The 20,059-nt window shown below is 40.3% G+C and overlaps 1 protein-coding gene across 5 annotated transcripts in view; it reads left to right on the forward strand.

Annotated features, from left to right (window-relative positions):
- The window catches only part of ACMSD (aminocarboxymuconate semialdehyde decarboxylase), an 87,973-nt gene that overhangs the window by 20,306 nt on the left and 47,608 nt on the right, over positions 1-20,059 (forward strand). For 4 of the 5 annotated variants that reach the window (XM_057744316.1, XM_057744319.1, XM_057744318.1 and 1 more), the window contains 3 exons: positions 3,156-3,205; positions 4,606-4,842; positions 19,042-19,135. In XM_057744316.1, the coding sequence (XP_057600299.1) occupies positions 3,156-3,205; positions 4,606-4,842; positions 19,042-19,135 (381 nt within the window). The remainder of the gene's footprint in view (positions 1-3,155; positions 3,206-4,605; positions 4,843-19,041; positions 19,136-20,059) is intronic. The other variant, XM_057744321.1, reaches the window with a different exon arrangement.

Raw genomic sequence — 20,059 nt, forward strand, 5'->3', positions numbered from 1 at the left:
CTTAACCAAAGACAAATGTATAAGAAGTTCAAGTATACACACAGAGATGGCATTTTATTCCAAGGTCGTTGGAATCGAGTTGACCTCTCGGCCCCCAAGGAGGAGGTGGTTTCTGGCATGTTCGAATTTGAGTTTAGATTTTCTAGCCCAGATACTGCTTTATAACTTTTTAAATAATTAGAAGTATACCTAAACTGCATTCAAATTGAACTTTGCAGAACGCCTGAAGCACCTCTGTGGATCATTCCATAGAACAATCATGTCCATAGAACATTCTAGAACAGGGCTGGGAGGGGTACTGGAGAGAGAGCATGCTTCCCAGACAACAGCAAAGACCAAGGTTTAGCTCTAAATGTGAAGCACGAGCAGCTCCCACCTCTGAAGGAGAAAACTAGTGAAAAGGAGACTCAGATGACTGGTATCAGAACCATTGCTCACGATTGCAGTTTAGATGAAGAGGGTCTCCTACGGTTTTTGTTGTGTGCTTCATTCCATGGCTATTCTTGAGAGAACAGTCAGGGCTAACCCTTGCTGTGCCTTTACTTTGTGTCAGGCACTGTTCTCAGCACCTGACATGTATTAGTTCCTATAACAACCATAGGAGGTGGCATCTCTTATTATGCCCATTCTACAGATGAAGAAACTGAGGAACAGAGGTTAAGCAATTTGCCCAAGATTATACAACTTGTAGGGGGCAAAACAGGGATTTGAACCAAGGCGGTCTGGCCCCAAGGGCTTAGCAAGTGTATCCTACCGCCTCTGCAGAGGTAAGAAAATAAAATGGCAAAGGCACAACACAGAAGATTCCAGCAAGCCATGCCATCTTCACAGGGAGAAAAATGTAATTGGCAGCCCCTGGGTTACTTCATCGCATCTCTATGTGGCAGGCATTGTTGTACCTATTGCTACCTAAGGGGTGCAAGGAGGTGAAGGGATTTGCTCGAGATCACACAGCAGTAAATGGCAGAGCTGGGATTGTACCTAGAGCTGTCTCTCTCATTCCATCACTCTTCCAAGGGAGCTTCTCCCAAACCTCCCTCAGGATAAGAATTGCCTGGGGTGTTTATTAAAAAAAAAATTTCAGGCCCCACCCACTGAGTCAGAGTTTCCAAAGGAGGGCCTAGGAATTTGTTTTTACAATGTTCTCTTCCCTCCACCCCCAGCCCCTGCGCATTTTACTCAACACGTAAGTTTGGGGAACATTATGCTATGCTAAACTGTTAAACACCAGCTTTTTAAAAAATATCAGCTCTAATTGGATTAGACTTGTTTTTCCCCCCCTCGATTCCCAGAAACCAAAGAACATGTATCCAAATCAACCAACACAAAAATAATGCAATTTACTATGTTAACATAAAATGTGGTGACAAGTGATGGCCACTGGGGTATAGGGAAGGTACATGGCTGGACAGGAGCCTCAACCCACCACTTGCAGGCCATGTGACCTTAGATCTAATCTATAAATGGAGAAATTAAATAGAGTAATGTAAGCAAAAGCATTTGTGTACATGTAAAGATTTTACAACCGAAAGGCATTTATCCATTGTATACCAATCAACGAACAAAAATCATATCTGTGATAATGTTTAACAACGCTCTCTAATCAAAAGCTGTGGTGTCTAGTCCTCACTAAACAATGATTTATTTATTCATATATTGATATGTTCAGCATGCCAGGCACTGCACTGGACACTAGGGATAGGACATGGACACACAGGCTCACGTGGCGTTTACAATCAAGTAGGGAAAGGCACAGGATAAACAACTAACCAGTCATGCAGACTGTTCTGATACAGAAAAGGAAAGTAACAAACAATGGAATCCACAGTGGATGGAGTTGGGGAAGGCCTCTCAGAACAATGGGATACAGAGTGAATGGAGTTGGGGAAGGCCTCTCCTAGGATCTGATGTTTGAATGGAGACCTTGGGGTGAAAAGGAATTCATCCAGTGATGAGCCAAAAGAAGAGCATTCCAGGCAGAAAGAAACAGCAATGCAAAGGTCCTGGGGCAGAAAACAGCTCCAAAGAACAGGCAGGAGGCCAGTGAAGCTCAGTGTAAGCCCTGGGAGAGACTGTGTGGAGTGTTATAGACCATGTTCAAGTCTGGATTTTTCTCTAAAGGGGATGAAAAGTGCTTGGAATTTTTGAGCAAGGGAGTGACTTGATCTAAGTTTTAACCCTTACTCTGGCTTCCAAGTGGAGAACAGACTGCAAGAGGAGAAGAATGGTGGTAGGAGGGACATCCATGGTGATCCAGTAGTTAAGACTTCTCCTTCCAATGGAGGGGGTATGGGTTTGATCCCTGGTCAGGGAGCTAAGATCCCACAAACCTTGTGGCCAAAAAACCAAAACGAAAAACAGAAGCAATATTGTAACAAATTCAATAAAGAATTTAAAAATGGTCCACATCAAAAAAAATCTTAAAAAAAAAAAGTGGTAGGAGACCAGCTTGGAGGCTTCTGCAGTGGTCCACATAGGAAACACTGGTGGCTTGGACCAGGCCGTGCCAGGGGATGGGGAGAGGTAAGTGCATGAAAGGAACTGGAGTAGAGCTAACAGGACTTGCTGTTGGATTGGATGTGGGTATGAGAGAAAGAAGGGCCATCCTTGTTCTTGGCAGCACCTCTCCTGATAACCCAGCTCCAGGAGTGTGAAGATAAGAAAGTCTAGCCATCCTGAACACTGAATTCTGAAGTCACGCTCAGGGTCTCATTCCAGGCATTCCAGACGGTGGGACTCCACCCAAGGCTCACTTAGGAGATGAATTAAAGGAGCCACGAAGGTGGCTGGGAAATACACTTTGTCATGCATGACCTACGATGAAAAGCCCTAAAAAAATTGATGGGGAAAATGTCTTGCTTACATGAAACTTCACAGGAAGGAGGGTTGAAATAACCTTTGAAAAATGGGTTTTTTAGATTTTCTTGAATGAGCTCACTTTTGTCCAGCCTTTATTCCTCCCCTTAGAACTGAGGCTGGGAGATGAGGGAAGCCTGGGACAGAGACCCTGCGAAAAGGGGGACAGGGAGGAGCAGTGAGGGAGGTGAGAGCAGAAGGAAGGTGGGACAGAGACTTGATGGGCTCCTTGGCCCCGGGAAATGCAGAAGTGCCCAGGCCATTCTTCTCATTAACTTTGCCTTTCTGTCTGTGTCTAGGAGTGACCGTGCAAGCCCTTTCCACCGTTCCTGTCATGTTTAACTACTGGGTGAGTGTGAAACCTCAATCCGTCTCCTTGGTGGGTAAAGGCTCACGTTCAGCTCCCTAGCAAGTAGACAGATGCCTCAAGTCTCACCACTGCCCACCCAACTCTCTTCCCCTTTAGAGATCAGAGGGGGCCCCTCAGCTTCTCACATTGCACTGTCCCCTCCCAGGCCTGTCTTCCTAGCCATGTCCTTGCTCTAGACCTGCATGGTCCAATATGGCAGCCAATGGTTGCAGGCTGCTATGTGACTCAAATTGTATTTCCACTGGACAGCACAGTTCTAGACCCAGCCTTAATCTCCATCAGAATTGACCTGTCTGCTGACTCATTCCTGCCATGCCTGGCTCAGTTATTGACAAACCAGTTTATTCTAAAGTGATAATGACCATAAGGTGATAGAAGTGATCATAATGGCTTATTATGTTATCTCTCCCATGGAATATACAATTCAAGACAGGATTCCTAGAGTTGAATGCCTTTCCCCAAGTGATTCAGTCTTGAGTCTAAAAGTTTCAGGCATGATGGCAAGCCTGTGAAGGACATTTCTGTACATAGTTGGAGTGCACTAAGTACCCGCTCAACCAAATAAATATTCACATACGTTGTGATTTAAGGAGCAATGGAAATACCACCTGATCACACATATTTCCTCTACCTGTGCTTATAATTCTAGTATTAGTGATTCAATCCTTATCTATTCCTGTGATGAGATTCACCATTTAAAAGAAAAATACCCTAAGACCTCAAAGTACCTAATTTACCAGACTGGGTGCTATTCTGACTGGACAGCTGGGATTGCAAGAGAGTACCAAATTCTTAGCAGTGGGGTGGGATGATGTTGAAAGGAAAGATAGCAATAAAGGAGGGAGAGTTAGGGGAATAGAAAGCAAATTTTGTCTGCAACAGCATCTTGCTAAGGTAACTCTGAGTGTCACTGCCAACAGGAAGGACAGGGAGAAGGACAGACAGGGACAGGAGAGGTCTGTGAACAGCCCGGCATCCCATGAGGAGGCATGACAAGGAGGTGCCCTGATATCTGTCATTCTCCAGGCCCAGCTCCTGTGTGGGGGGAGCCCAGGGTGCCTAGATGTGCAGCCCCGTAGGCTCCTGCCTGCAGTTGGTGGGGTGACCCATCCTCATTCCATGTCTAGTGTGGGATTCCAGGCCCTTCTGATTCCCAGTTTTTCTCATTAATCAGTAATATGCTAGCAGTTTCCTCTGCCTTGGCAATGACTGGCTTCTGGGTCCCCTGTGGCTAAGTGCTCACCTCAGACTGTGCTTCAGCTTTCTGAGGGGTAAAGCCCCAAGAGTGACAAATGACTAAGCCCAGAGGTGCTGATCAGAGTAAATATCTAAAGAAGTAGGTTTTGAAACATGTGCTTTCCCTTACCTGTCTCCACCAGGCCAAACCTCAGGACGCTTTAGAGCTGTGCCAGCTTCTAAACAACGACCTAGCTGCCACCGTTGCAAGCCACCCCAGAAGGTTTGTGGGTTTGGGGACGCTGCCCATGCAGGCTCCCGAGCTGGCGATCAAGGAGATGGAGCGCTGTGTGAAGGAGCTCGGCTTTCCGGGGGTTCAGATAGGCTCACATGTCAATGAATGGAACCTGAGCGCGAGGGAACTCTTTCCGGTATTCATGGTGAGTACACGGCACTTGCTCAGCTAACACGGAGCATGGCTGGGCACTGAGCTGGGTGTCCCTGGGCAGGAGAAATGCCTGATGACATGCTAGAGTTAGGAGGGAATGTGGAAAGAGCTCCCCCAAATGAGAGGACCATCCTACTAGAAGAGGGACATGTGGAAATGCTTCCCAGGCTAGCCCTGAGTTAACTCAGTGAAATCTCTCTTCTTTCTAGCTCCCTTGCACTCCTTTTTTTTTTAAGCTCTTTATTGGAATATAATTGCTTTACACTGTTGTGTCAGTCTTTGCTGTACAACAAAGTGAATCAGCTGTATCCATACATATATCTCCATATCCCCTCCCTCACGGACTCCCTCCCACCTTCCCTATCCCAGCCCTCTACATCATCATCCATCATTGAGTTGATCTCCCTGTGTTATGCAGCAGCTTCCCATTTTACATTTGGTAGTGTACATATGTCAATGCTTCTCTCTCACTTCGTCCGGGCTACCCCATTGCCCCCTTGTCCCATGTCCTCAAGTCTGTTCTCTACACCTGCATCTTTATTCTTGCCCTGTCACTGAGGCCTTTTAAAGTTTCACTTTAAATAAAATGGATAACCAACAAGGACCTACTATATAGCACAGGGAACTCTGCTCAATATTCTTTAATAATCTAAATGGGAAAAGAATTTGAAAAAGAAAAGATACATGTGCATGTATAACTGAATCACTTTGCTGTATCTCTGAAGCTAACACAACATTGTTAATCAACTGTGCTCCAATATAAAACAAAGATTAAAAAAAATTTTAAATAAAGAGGTTATGTAAACTGGAAAAAGAAAATTTCACTTGGGAGCCAAAACATTACGCTCATCACAGCCACTGTGCAAAAGAATCAGGTTAATGACATGCCCCAAAGTATTTACTTTTGCTCTGGAAAAAAAATTCTTATCATTTTTCAAAATTATGAAGTAATTTGGAAGAAACTGAAAAATACAGAAAAGTTTAAAGAGGAAAACAACTATATGTAAAATAAATAAGCAACAAAGATTTACTGTATAGCACAGGGAATTACACCCAACATCTTATAATAACCTACAATGGAATATAATCTGCAAAAAAACAAATAAACCAAATCACTATGCTGTACACCTGAAACTAACAGAATATTGTAAATCAACTATACTTTAAATAAATAAATAAATAGGGAAGGCTGTGATCAAGATGGCGGAATAGGAGGACGTGCGCTCACTCCCTCTTGCAAGAGCACTGGAATTACAACTGACTGCTGAACAACCATCGACAGAAAGATACTGGAACTCACCAAAAAAAACCACCCCACATCCAGAGACAAAGGAGAAGCCGCAATGAGACAGTAGGAGGGGCGCAACTGTGTTAAAATCAAATCCCATAAATGCTGGGTAGGTGACTCACAAGCTGGACAACAGTTATATGGCAGAAGTCCTGAGGGTTCTGAGCCCCACGCCAGGCTTCCCAGCCTGGGGGTCCAGCAATGGGAGGAGGAATCCCCAGAGAATCAGACGTTGAAAGCCAGTGGGATTTGACTGCAGGACCTCCACAGGACTGGGGGAAATGGAGACTCCACTCTTGGAGGGCACACAAAAAATTGTGCTCACCAGGACCCAGGGGGAAGGAGCAGTGACCCCACAGGAGACTGAACCAGAACTACCTGCTGGTGTTGGACGGTTGCCTGCACAGGTAGGGGGCAGCCGTGGCTCACAGAAGAGACAGGGGTACTGGCAGCAGGGGTTCTGAGAGGTGCTCATTGGCATGAGCCCTTCCAGAGTCCACCATTAGCTCCACCAAAGAGCCTGTAGGCTCCAGTGATGGGTCACCTCAAGCCAAACGACCACCAGGGTGGAACACAGCCCCACCCATTGGCAGACAAGCAGATTAAAGTGTCACTGAGCTCCACCCACCAAATCAGATTAAAGTTTTACTGAGCTCCACCCACCCAGCCCAACCCACCATCAGTCCCTCCCATCAGGAAGCACCCACGAGCCTCCTAGACAGCTTCCTCCACAAGAGGGCAGACAACAGAATCAAGCAGTATCAGCACTGTTTCATCTCGTGGAACTGAAAATCACAGCCACAGAAAGACAGAGAAAATGAAAAGGCAGAAGACTTTGTACCAGATGAAGGGACAAGATAAAACACCAGAAAAACAACTAAATGAAGAGGAGATAGGCACTCTTCCGGAAAAAGAATTCAGAATAATGATGGTGAAGATGATCCAGGACTTTGAAAAACAACTGGATGCAAAGATCGAAAAGTTGCAAGAAAAGTTTACCAAAGACCTAGAAGAATTAAAGAACAAACAAACAGAGATATGAAACACAATAACCGAAATGAAAAATATACTACAAGGAACCAATAGCAGATTAACTGAGGCAGAAGGGCAAATAAGTGACCTGGAAGACAGAATGGTGATAATCACTGATGTGGAAAAGAATAAAGAAAAAAGAATGAAAAGAACTGAAGACAGCCTAAGAGACCTCTGGGACAATGTTAAACACACCAACATTCGCATTATAGGGGTGCCAGAAGGAGGAGAGAGAGAGAAAGGACCTGAAAAAATATTGGAAGAAATTATAGTTGAAAACTTCCCTAACATGGGAAAGGAAATAGCTACCCGAGTCCAGGAAGTGCAGAGAGTCCTAGGCAGGATAAACCCAAGGAGAAACACGCCAAGACATACAGTAGGCAAACTGACAAAAATTAAAGACAGAGAAAAGTTATTAAAAGCAACAAGGGAAAAACGACAAATAACATACAAGGGAACTCCCATAAGGGTAACAGCTGGTTTCTCAGCAGAAATTCTGCAAGCCAGAAGGGAGCTGCACGATATATTTAAAATGATGAAAGGGAAGAACCTACAATCAAGAATACTCTACCCAGCAAGGATCTCATTCAGATTCGAGGGAGAAATCAAAAGCTTTACAGACAAGCAACAGCTAAGAGAATTCAGCACCACCAAAACAGCCCTACAACAAATGCTAAAGGAACTTCTCTAAGTGGGAAACATAAGAGAAGAAAAGGACCTACAAAAACAGAAAGAGAACAATTAAGAAAATGGTGATAGGAACATACATATCGATAATTACCTTGAATGTAAATGGACTAAATGCACCAACCAAAAGACACAGACTGGCTGAATGGATACAAAAACAAGACCCATATATATGCTGTCTACAAGACACCCACTTCAGACCTAGGGACACATACAGACTGAAAGTGAGGGGATGGAAAAAGATATTCCACGCTAATGGAAATCAAAAGAAAGCTGGAGTAGCGATACTCATATCAGATAAAATAGACTTTAAAATAAACAATGTTACAAGAGACAAAAAAGGACACTACATAAAGATCGAGGGATCAATCCAAGATGAAGAGATAACAATTATAAATATATATGCACCCAATATAGGAGCACCTCAATACATTAGGCAAATGCTAACAACTATGAAAGAGGAAATCGACAGTAACACAATCATAGTGGGGGACTTTAACACCCAACTTACACCAATGGACAGATCATCCAGACAGAAAATTAATAAGAAAACACAAGCTTTAAATGACACAATACATCAGCTGATTTAATAGATATCTATAGGACATTACATCTAAAAACAGCAGATTACACGTTCTTCTCAAGTGAACATGGAACATTCTCCAGGACAGATCACATTTTGGGTCACAAATCAAGCCTTGGTAAATTCAAGAAAACTGAAATCGTATCAAGCATCTTTTCTGACCACAACGCTATAAGATTAGAAATCAATTACAGGAAAAAAACTGTAAATAAATAAATAGGAAAACAAAAATAACCCATAATTCTGCCACCCAAAGATGAGTAACTGCTGTTAATAGTACATTTCATTTATACTTTTATTTGCTACACCTGCATATTTTATCTATTAATGACATTGGAATTCCATTATACATGTTGATTTTGTATCCTAATTGAGAATTTCCAACCTAAGTGAAAATTCTCTCAATGCATGATTTTAAAATAACTGCATGATATTCCAATATATGGATATGTTTTATTTAACCAACCCTCAATTAAGACAATTTTTAAGCCAATTATTTTTAACATGTAGTGTAATAATATGCAACAAAAATAATACCATCAAAATGTTAACATTTGAGACAGAAAAAGATGGCGGCGAAGTAGAGGGATGTGGAATGCATCCCTCTTCACAGATGCATTGGGAATGCACCGAAGGATGCAATGATTCCCACGGAGAGTCAGCTGAATGCCAGCAGATGGCCTCGGACACCAGAAAGGACCGCAAGGATCCCGACATAACCGCTAACTTTTTGGTAGTACAGACAATATATCTCTCATACTTTCCTTTCATCCCTATCTTTTATACATTTCTATCCCTCTCTTTTTATTTGCATATTTCCAATCACACTACGCTCTTCTGTTCCCCTTTCTTCCATCTATTTTTAGTTTATTTTATCTTAACATACTTATAAGCAACAATATCGCTCTGCTCAGACTCCTTGCTCTATTCTCCAGATGACGCATCACCTTGGTATTTAATATTAGGTTTCTGTCTTTATCTTAGTTCTTAGTACAATTGTCTAATTTCATTCTGAGAATCTCCATTCTGTCTGGTGGTACTCTAGCTCTTTTTTATATTTGATCCTAGCTTACAAAATCTCCCTGGATTAGTGTTTGTATGTGTAAGGTGTTATTTGTTTGTTCGTTTGCTTTTGCTTTTGTTTCTGATTTGTTCTGTTTCAATTGTCAATTTCTGTTGGGTCTCTCTCTGCATATCTGATAGCATACTAGGGTTCTGTCAGGTCTTTCCAGAGCCTTATGTCCTAATGGATTCAGTAATTGTGTGTCTTATACATGTATACGTTTCCTAGACTTAGTATTTCTTTAACCCAACACTTGGACATTAGTCTGAGGCTTGGATAGTCTTCTATAAACACCTCTATCGCCAGGACAAGCAACCCCAAAAATCTGGACAACCATGAGTAAACAAAGAAACACCATGCAGGCAAAGGAGCAGGAAAAAAACCCACAAGACCAAATAAATGAGGAGGAATTAGGAAAAATGCCTGAAAAAGAATTCAGAGTAATGATAATAAAAATGATACAAAATCTCGATAACAAAATAGAGAAAGTACAAGAAACAGTTCATAAGAACTCAGAAAAACAAACAGCAATGGATAACAAAATAACTGAAATTAAAAATACTCTAGGTGCTATAACCAGCAGAATGACCGAGGCAGAAGAACGAATAAGTGAGTTGGAAGATAGAATGGGGGAAATAACTGCCACAGAGCAGGAAAAAGAAAAAAGAATAAAAGGAATAGAAGACAGTCTCAGAGACCTCAGTGATAATATTAAACGTACCAACATTCGAATTATAGGCATCCCAGAAGAAGAAGAAAAAAAGAAAGGGTCTGAGAAAATATTTGAAGAGGTTATAGTGGAAAACTTCCCCAACATGGGAAAGGAAATAATGAACCAAGTCCAAGAAGCACAGAGAGTCCCATACAGAATAAACCCAAGGAGAAATACACCAAGGCACATATTAATCAAACTAATGACAATTTAACACAAAGAAAAAATATTAAAAGCAGCAAGAGAAAAGCAACAAATAACATATAAGGGAAAGCCAATAAGGATAACAGCTGACCTTTCTACAGAAACTCTGCAGGCCAGAAGGGAATGGCAGGATATACTGAAAGTCCTGAAAGAGAGAAACCTACAGCCAAGAATACTCTACCCAGCAAGAATCTCATTCAGATTTGAGGGAGAAATCAAAAGCTTTCCAGACAAGCAAAAGTTAAGAGAATTCAGCACCACCAAACCAGCCTTACAACAAGTGCTAAAGGAACTTCTCTAAGTAGGACACACAAGAAAAGGAAAACACCTACAAATACAAACCCAAAACAACTAAGAAAATGGTAATTGGAACACACATGTCAATAATCACCTTAAATGTAAATGGATTAAATGCTCCAACCAAAAGACACAGGCTGGCTGAATGGATACAAAAACAAGACCCTTCTATATGCTGCCTACGAGAAACCCACTTCAGACCAAGGGATACATATAGACTGAAAGGAAAGGGATGGAAAAAGATATTCCATGCAAATGGAAGTCAAAAGAAAGCTGGAGTAGCAATACTCATATCAGACAAATTAGACTTGAAAGTAAAGACTATTACAAGAGACAAGGAAGGACACTACCTAATGATCAAGGGATCCATTCAAGAAGAACATATCACAGTGGTAAATATCTATGCCCCCAACATAGGATCACCTCAATACATAAGGCAAATGCTAACAGCTATAAAAGGGGACATCGACAGGAACACAATAATAGTGGGAGACTTGAACACCCCACTTACATCAATGGACAGATCACCCAAACAAAAAATAAATAAAGACACACAAGCTTTAAATGACACATTAGACCATCTCGACTTAATTGATATTTATAGGATATTCCATCCAAAAACCATCTCGACTTAATTGATATTTATAGGATATTCCATCCAAAAACGACAGACTACACTTTCTTCTCAAGTGCACACAGAACATTTTCCAGGATAGATCACATCTTGGGTCACAAATCAAACCTCAGCAAATTCAAGAAAATTGAAATCATATTAAGCACCTTCTCAGACCACGATGCCATGAGACTAGATATCAATTACAGGAAAAAAACTGCAAAAAATACAAACACATGGAGGCTAAACAATTCACTATTAAACAACCAATAAATCACTAAAGAAATCAAAGAGGAAATAAAAAATATCTAGAAACAAACGACAATGAAAACACAACAACCCAAAACCTATGGGATGCAGCAAAAGCAGTTCTAAGAGGGAAGTTTATAGCAATACAGTCCAACCTTAAGAAACAAGAAAACTATCGAATAAACAACCTACCTTACACCTAAAACAATTAGGAAAAGAAGAACAAAGAAACCCCAAAGTGAGCAGAAGGAAAGAAATCATAAAGATCACATCAGAAATAAATGAAAAAGAAAGGAAGGAAGCCATAGCAAAAATAAATAAAACTAAAAGCTGGTTCTTTGAGAAGATTAACAAAATTGATAAACCATTAGCCAGACTCATCAAGAAAAAAAGGGAGAAGATGCAAATCAACAGAATTAGAAATGAAAAAGGAGAAGTAATAACGGACACCTCAGAAATACAAAAGATCATGAAAGACCACTACAAGCAACTATATGCCAATAAATTGGATAACCTGGAAGAAATGGATACATTCTTAGAAAAATACAATCTTCCAAGACTGAACCAGGAAGAAATAGAAACTATGAACAGACCAATCACAAGTACAGAAATTGAGGCAGTGATTAAAAACCTCCCAACACAATAAGCCCAGGACCAGACGAATTCAGGGGCGAATTCTATCAAACATTTAGAGAAGAGCTAACACCTATCCTTCTCAAACTCTTCCAAAATATTGCAGAAGGCGGAACACTCCCAAACTCATTCTACGAGGCCACCATCACCCTGATACCAAAACCAGGCAAAGATGTCACAAAAAAAGTAAATTACAGACCAATATCACTGCTGAATATAGATGCAGAAATCCTCAACAAAATACTAGCTAACAGAATCCAACAGCACATTAAAAAAATCATACACCATGATCAAGTGGGGTTTATCCCTGGGATGCAAGGATTCTTCAATATATACAAATCAATCAACGTGATACATCATATCAACAAACTGAAGGATAAAAACCATATGATCATCTCAATAGATGCAGAAAAAGCTTTTGACAAAATTCAACATCCATTTATGATAAAAGCTCTCCAGAAAATGGGCATAGAAGGAAATTACCCCAACATAATAAAAGCCATATATGAGAAACTAAAAGCCAACATCGTTCGAAATGGGGAAAAACTGAAAGCATTCCCTCTAAGAACAGGAACAAGACAAGGGTGTCCACTCTCACCATTATTATTCAACATAGTTTTGGAAGTTTTAGCCACAGCAATCAGAGAAGAAAAAGAAATAAAAGGAATCCAAATTGGAAAAGAAGAAGTAAAATTGTCACTCTTTGCAGATGACATGATATTATATATAGAAAACCCTAAAGACTCTACCAGGAAACTGCTAGCACTAATTGATGAATTTAGTAAAGTAGCAGGATACAAAATTCATGCACAGAAATCTCTTGCATTCCTATACACTAACAACGGAAGAGCAGAAAGAGAAATTAAGGAAACTCTCCCATTTACCATTGCAACAAAAAGAATAAAATACCTAGGAATAAACCTGCCTAAGGAGGCAAAAGATCTGTATGCAGAAAACTTTAAGACATTGATGAAAGAAATCAAAGATGACACAAACAGCTGGAGGGACATACCATGTTCTTGGATTGGAAGAATCAACATCGTGAAAATGACTGTACTACCCAAAGCAATTTACAGATTCAATGCAATCCCGATCAAATTACCAATGGCATTTTCCACAGAACTAGAGCAAGAAATCTTACGATTTGTATGGAAACACAAAAGACCCCGAATAGCCAAAGCAATCTTGAGAAGGAAAAATGGAGTTGGTGGAATCAGGCTTCCTGACTTCAAACTATACTACAAGGCCATAGTGATCAAGACAGTACGGTACTGGCACAAAAATAGAAAGGAAGACCAATGGAATAGAATAGAAAACTCAGAAGTAAGCCCAAACACATATGGGCACCTTATCTTTGACAAAGGAGGCATGAATATACAATGGAAAAAAGACAGCCTCTTCAATAAGTGGTGCTTGGAAAACTGTACAGCAACATGTAAAAGAATGAAATTAGAACACTTCCTAACACCATACACAAAAATAAACTCCAGATGGATTAAAGACCTACATGTAAGGCCAGACACTATAAAACTCCTCGAGGAAAACATAGGCAAAACACTCTATGACATACATCAAAGCAAGATCCTTTTGGACCCACCTCCTAGAATCATGGAAATAAAATCAAGAATAAACAAGTGGGACCTCATGAAACTTAAAAGCTTTTGCACAGCGAAAGAAACCATAAACAAGACTAGAAGGCAACCCTCAGAATGGGAAAAAATAGTTGCCTACAAAACAACAGACAAAGGATTAACCTCCAAAATATACAAGCAGCTCATGAAGCTTAATACCAAAAAAGTAAATACCCCAATCCACAAATGGGCAGAAGACCTAAATAGACATTTCTCCAAAGAAGACATACAGATGGCCAACAAACACATGAAAAGATGCTCAACATCACTCATCATCAGAGAAATGCAAGTCAAAGCCACAACGAGGTTCACCTCACACCGATCAGAATGGCCATCATCACAAAATCTGGAAACAACAAATGTTGGAGAGGGTGTGGAGAAAAGGGAACTCTCCTGCACTGTTGGTGGGACTGTAAGTTGGTACAGCCACTATGGAAAACAATTTGGAGGTTTCTTAAAAAACTACAAATAGAACTACCATATGATCCAGTAATCCCACTCCTGGGCATATACCCAAAGAAAACCATAATCCCAAAAGAAACATGTACCATAATGTTTATTGCAGCACTATTTACAATAGCCAGGACATGGAAGCAACTGAAATGCCCATCAACAAATGAATGGATACAGAAGATGTGGCATATATATACAATGGAATATTACTCAGCTATAAAAAGGGATGAGATGGAGCCATATGTAATGAGGTGGATAGACCTAGAGTCTGTCATACAGAGTGAAGTAAGTCAGAAAGAGAAAGACAAATATTGTATGCTAACTCACATATATGGAATCTAAAAATGGTACTGATGAACTCAGTGACAAGACAAGAACAAGGACGCAGATGCAGAGAATGGACTGGAGAACTCAAGGTTTGGGGGAGGGCGGGGGGTGAAGGGGAAGCTGAGACGAAATGAGATAGTAGCACAGACATATATATACTACCAACTGTTAAAGTGATAGCCAGTGGGAAGTTGTTGTATAACAAAGGGAGTTCAACTTAAGGATGGAAGTTGCCTTAGAGGACTGGGACGGGGAGGGTGGGGGGAACTCAAGGGCGGGTGGCGGGGGAGTAGAGGGAGGAGGGAATACGGGGATATGTGTATAAAAACAGATGATTGAACTTGGTGTACCCCCCCAAAAATTAATAAATAAATTTTTAAAAAAAGAATTTTTAAATCTGGATATATTATTTCATCTTCATTTTGAAGGATAGCTCCACCAGATATAGATTATTAGTTGATTTTATTTTCCTTCAACACTTTAAATGTAATGTCTCCAGGCTTTCATAATCTGATGAAAAGTCAGGCATTAATCTTATTATGGTTCCCCAGTATGTAATGTGTCATTTTTCTCTGATTGCTTTCCACATTGTCTATTTTTCTTAGCTTTCAGCAGTTTTACCATGATGTGTCTAGGAGTGTATTTCTTTGTGTTTAACTTGTATGAAATTCTTTGAGTAGGTTAATGTTTTCCATCAAATTTAGAATGTTTTGGACCTTTATTCCTTAAATTTCTTTCTTCTTTTTCTTGTCTCCTTTCATTTTTTGAGATTTCATTTACATATATATTAGACCACTCCATGTTTTCTCTTAGATCTTTAAGATTCAGTTCATTTTTCTTTATGCCTTTTTCTATTTCTTCTTCAGTTGGATAATTTCTATTAATCTATCTTAAATCTATTGATTCTTTCCTCTGTCATCTGCAATCTGTTGAGCCCAGGTCTTGGTGCTAATGACCCAAGCAAGATGTCAGCCTCCAGGAGAGTTCATGCAGGTGAATATTCTCTGATATGACTGCCACTGGTCTCTACGTCCCCAGGCTGAACCACAGTCACCCCTGCCTCCCCAGGAGGAGATCCTCGAAGACCAGCAGGAAGAATTACCAATCAGCCTCTGGTCCAACCTCAAGCCATGTATCTAAAATGAGAGTAGGACAAACTCTCTGCTTGGTCTCTACCATCTCTTACATCCAGCGAACCACTAAGCTACTGTGATTTTTTTTTTTTTTTTTTTGAGATGCATTCTATCCATAAGACCCTGATATAGGATTTGAGAGGAGGTCAGGCTGCATCTGTGGGATTTTTCTTTTTTGCTTATTCTGAGTGAAGTGTAAATTGGCTTCTTGTTTTAAGAGTCTAAATGTCAAGAGTGCTTAATTTGATCCGCTTTACATATGTTAAGAAGGAAATTAGAAACCCTATTAAAGGCTGAATGCTAAGAGTTTTCATCAGTAAAAAAAAAAAATGTTAACATTTGATGAAGCTAGACAGTAAATATGTGGATGTTCATTGTACTACTGTTTACAACTTTCTACATTTGAAATATTGCATAATAAAATATATTTTCAACAACAGTGCCATCCATTTCTGAAATATAAGTGTCCACACTCCCATGGTCCTCTTCTGTTCCTTCTGTATGTCAATCTGCTTTCCTTAATTCCAGGATTCAAGATGCATAATGCTTCACTCAACTGCATTTTTAAAAAATTTCTTACTTCCCTCCTAGAATTATAATAGTATCATTTTCTATTTTCATTGTAAATGCAAAATCTTCAATAATGAATTAAACAGATGTTGGTGGACTCATCAGGCACTATAATCACTGATCATTTATTTCATTTAATATTTATTGAGCTCTGACTACATGCAGAATATTTTCCATGTTTGTATCTATGGACACTGCCCACCAGTTGGGGGATTGCCTGTGAAATTGCCTCCTAATGACCTGAAAGATTTAATGTTCCTCTAAATATTGAACTCTCAGAATATTATTGGCTAAACTGATCCAGTGAATGTTCTCTGGAAACTTTAATGAGCTCTGAAAGAGGATTTATTTACTTGTGCATCCAAATTGTTTCAGCACCAAATGAGCAAGCCTTCAGCTGTAAGTCATTTTATTATTCATTGGAATTGGCTTTATGAATTACTAAAAGGATCAGTAAGCAATAGCAGCCCATTGGGGTCCAAATGGATATTTTCATTTATGTGACCAGCTCAATCAATCATTCTAACTAGGCTGTTTTGGGAGCTGCCAGTCTCTGTGGGGATTCAAGAGAGCATCCTGGCCCCACTTGGCTTATGATGTCTTGGGATTGACAGCACATTTGCTGGGGTTAGCAAGACTTGACAGCCTTACCACTAGCAAACTTGCATTAGTAATCTGCTGAGACAAATGAGAGTAGCTTCTGCGAGCCAAGTTGGCTTTGTCATTGCAAGGTCAGCCTGAGCTCCAGAGCACCCAACTGTCCCCCTTATCTCCTAGACCTCCATTCTCAGTGAGCGGACCCAACAGCACTCGCTCAGGTCAGTTTTCAGGTACAAAAATGACTTTGTGGTGAGTATGAGACAGACAGAGTGGTACTGGCAGACTGCCTACCATTTATCAGCCAGAAGACCTGAGTAACTTACTTAGCCTCTATCTGCCTTAGTTTCCTTCTCTGTAAAATGGGAATGATACAAGTACTCATCTCATAAATGATTAAAATAGTTAACAATTGTAAAATTGCTATATATTAAATATATAATATATAATTCTATATTATATACAATGTAAATATTGTACACATAAATATATAATATATAAAAATATATAATAATACATATATATTATATAAATGGGAGTAACAAAAGTGCTCATCTCATATAGGATTAAACTAGTTAACAACTGTGAAATTGTTATATATAAAATAAATATAATATACATAAATATATAAGTATGTATAATATATAATACACATAAAATATATGTTATATAATATATTATATATAAAATATACATACATATATATAAACAGCTTTGGCGCATGGTAAGTGCTCAGTAAATTTGAGCTATCATGATTTTGAGGGTATAAGTGACTTCTTTTTATATTCTCTGCAATGTCTCACATGCAGAAGGTGATCAAAAATATTTGTTAGCTTGAGTTGAATAGAAATGAGCCATCACAGGTATATGGAATAAAGTTTTATCTTAATGAGGAGTGAAATCCCACTGAGATACCATGACCGTGTGCCTTTGTCAAGCCCAAACCATCCCAAGAAGCTGATACTCTTTTTCCAGCCTACATCCATTATTAGAAACCAATTAGCTCCTCTCCCTTCAAAAGATTTATATCTCTTCCATTCCCCAGAACACTGAATTCGAAGTCCTTTCTTCAACTTCAAGAATTAGAAGTCTTTTCTTCAAGTCCTTTGCCTGCCACTTTCAGAATCCCCTGTTGTCCTGGGATCATTTCTCCATTTTGAAAATGCTTATGTACACAAGTCACATTGCATCAGTCTGGTTAGCCCAAATGAGTCACCCCAGCACCCTAATACATTTGGAAAAGAAATGCTCCAAGGAAAATCTGTTTTGAACCTTGACAAGCAGCTAATATGAAAAGCCTGCTGAGAAGACTTTTTAAAATTAAACATTGTGTTGAAATAAGGTTGTTCCCTTCCATTTCCCAGAAGGTCCTGGAGCAGGATTGCTCATGACATTCTTTTCAATACCTGCCTGGCTGAAGCACTGAGAGCTGTTTCCTTTCTAAAGTCATCTCATTCACAGCAGACTGTTCAGGGGCTCAGCTGTGGTCCTGATGCTTTGTGAGTGTCTGCAGATCCCAGAAATTCCCACCTAGTGTCGGGCTCGGAGTGGCCAGATGGCGTAGGTCAGGCCAGCCTGCTCCAGGCCAGTCGTAAGCCCCTGGCTGCCAGCCCATCACTTTCTCACTTTCCACAATGTCAGGTTTCCAAGAGGGGGAGAGGGAATACTCCAGCCCTGACTCCAGCAATACAATCTGAGCAGTCCTTCTCAAAGAGTGGACCATATAGGAACCAGCAGGGGAAATTTCCTTGCAATTGAGGTGTGAGTTCAGTCCTTGAGTGTTTCACTCTCAGTCAAAATGTTTCAAGGGTAGATGTTTCTGTGACTTGTTTTGCCAAACAATGTATTAAATTCATCAACCTCAATGGTAAATCCACTAACCTCAATGGTAAATCCACTATCGCCTTTGTTAATTCTAAGTGTTCTTTATAGTTTCCAAGCAGGAGCAGAGTTTATCAATGATCCTTTTATATGAATCAGAAAAAACTTAACAAGTATTTTAGTTTATTTATTCAGATCAATATAGACCCAGAGAAAAGCAATACCCTGAAATAGTGCCCTATATTTGCTGGCTTATCCAAATAACCCCCCCACCCCCTCTCTCATTGCTTCTTTGAAGGAGGCTGAAAAGCTGAACTGTTCCCTATTTGTGCACCCCTGGGACATGCAGATGGATGGACGGATGGCCAAATACTGGTTCCCTTGGCTCGTAGGTTTGTGTCAGCTTGAGGTCTGGAAAAGAGAGTCAGGCCCTTGTTTTTTTTCCAATTATCTATGGAACCCTATTATGTCAAAGAGAGAAAGTATGAATAATTAACAGGATTGTGAGTTACTGAGCTCTTACTCAGATAGTGCTGTATATATTACCTCACTTAATTTTTGAAATTGAAGTATAGATGATTCACAATGCTTCAGGTGTACGGCAAAGTCATTCAGTTAGATTACTTCATTTAATTTTAATCTTATCCACACAAAACTTTATGAGGTTGACATTATAATAGCCTTTATTGGGTTTTTTTGGCCATGCCATGTGGCTTTCGGGATCTTAGTTCCTTTACCAAGGACCAAACTCATGCCCCCTGCAGTGGAAACTCAGAGTCCTAGCCACTGGGCTACCAGGGAATTCCCTATAATAGCCATTCTATAGATGGAGAAACTGAGTCTCAAAGTGGTTAGGTAAGTTGTGCAAGTCACATAGTTAAAAAGTAAAAATGGAATTTACATAGATCTGTCTGACTCCAAGCCACCTCACTACACAGACTCCCAAAAAGGCTCTGAAAAAAGTAGCCATGCCTATCTAATAGATTTTTTAGAAGCCAGTGACAGCATCAGGCCTTACAAATGAGTACTCTGCAGTTACGAGTAGAAGGTCAACTTCCGCTGCCCAAGGATCTGAGGGCCTAGACTGCAGATGACCATGCTTTCAAGTTCCCTGTTACCTGCTCTTTGCCACAGGCACTGTTCACCCATGCTTTCACCTGAGGGTAAGGGAAGAGCAAAGAGGAGAGACCTCTTCTGGGCCTACCAAGCTCTGGATAGGAGCTGGTCTGGATTCTCTTTCCGCTGTGACATTTTATGCCCTTCTTATTGCTTTTGGAGACCAATGTACTTAGTAAGGCAGCTTCCTACCCATCCCC

The sequence above is a fragment of the Hippopotamus amphibius genome, chromosome 8 (genome assembly GCF_030028045.1).
Source record: "Hippopotamus amphibius kiboko isolate mHipAmp2 chromosome 8, mHipAmp2.hap2, whole genome shotgun sequence".
Taxonomy (NCBI): domain Eukaryota; kingdom Metazoa; phylum Chordata; class Mammalia; order Artiodactyla; family Hippopotamidae; genus Hippopotamus; species Hippopotamus amphibius.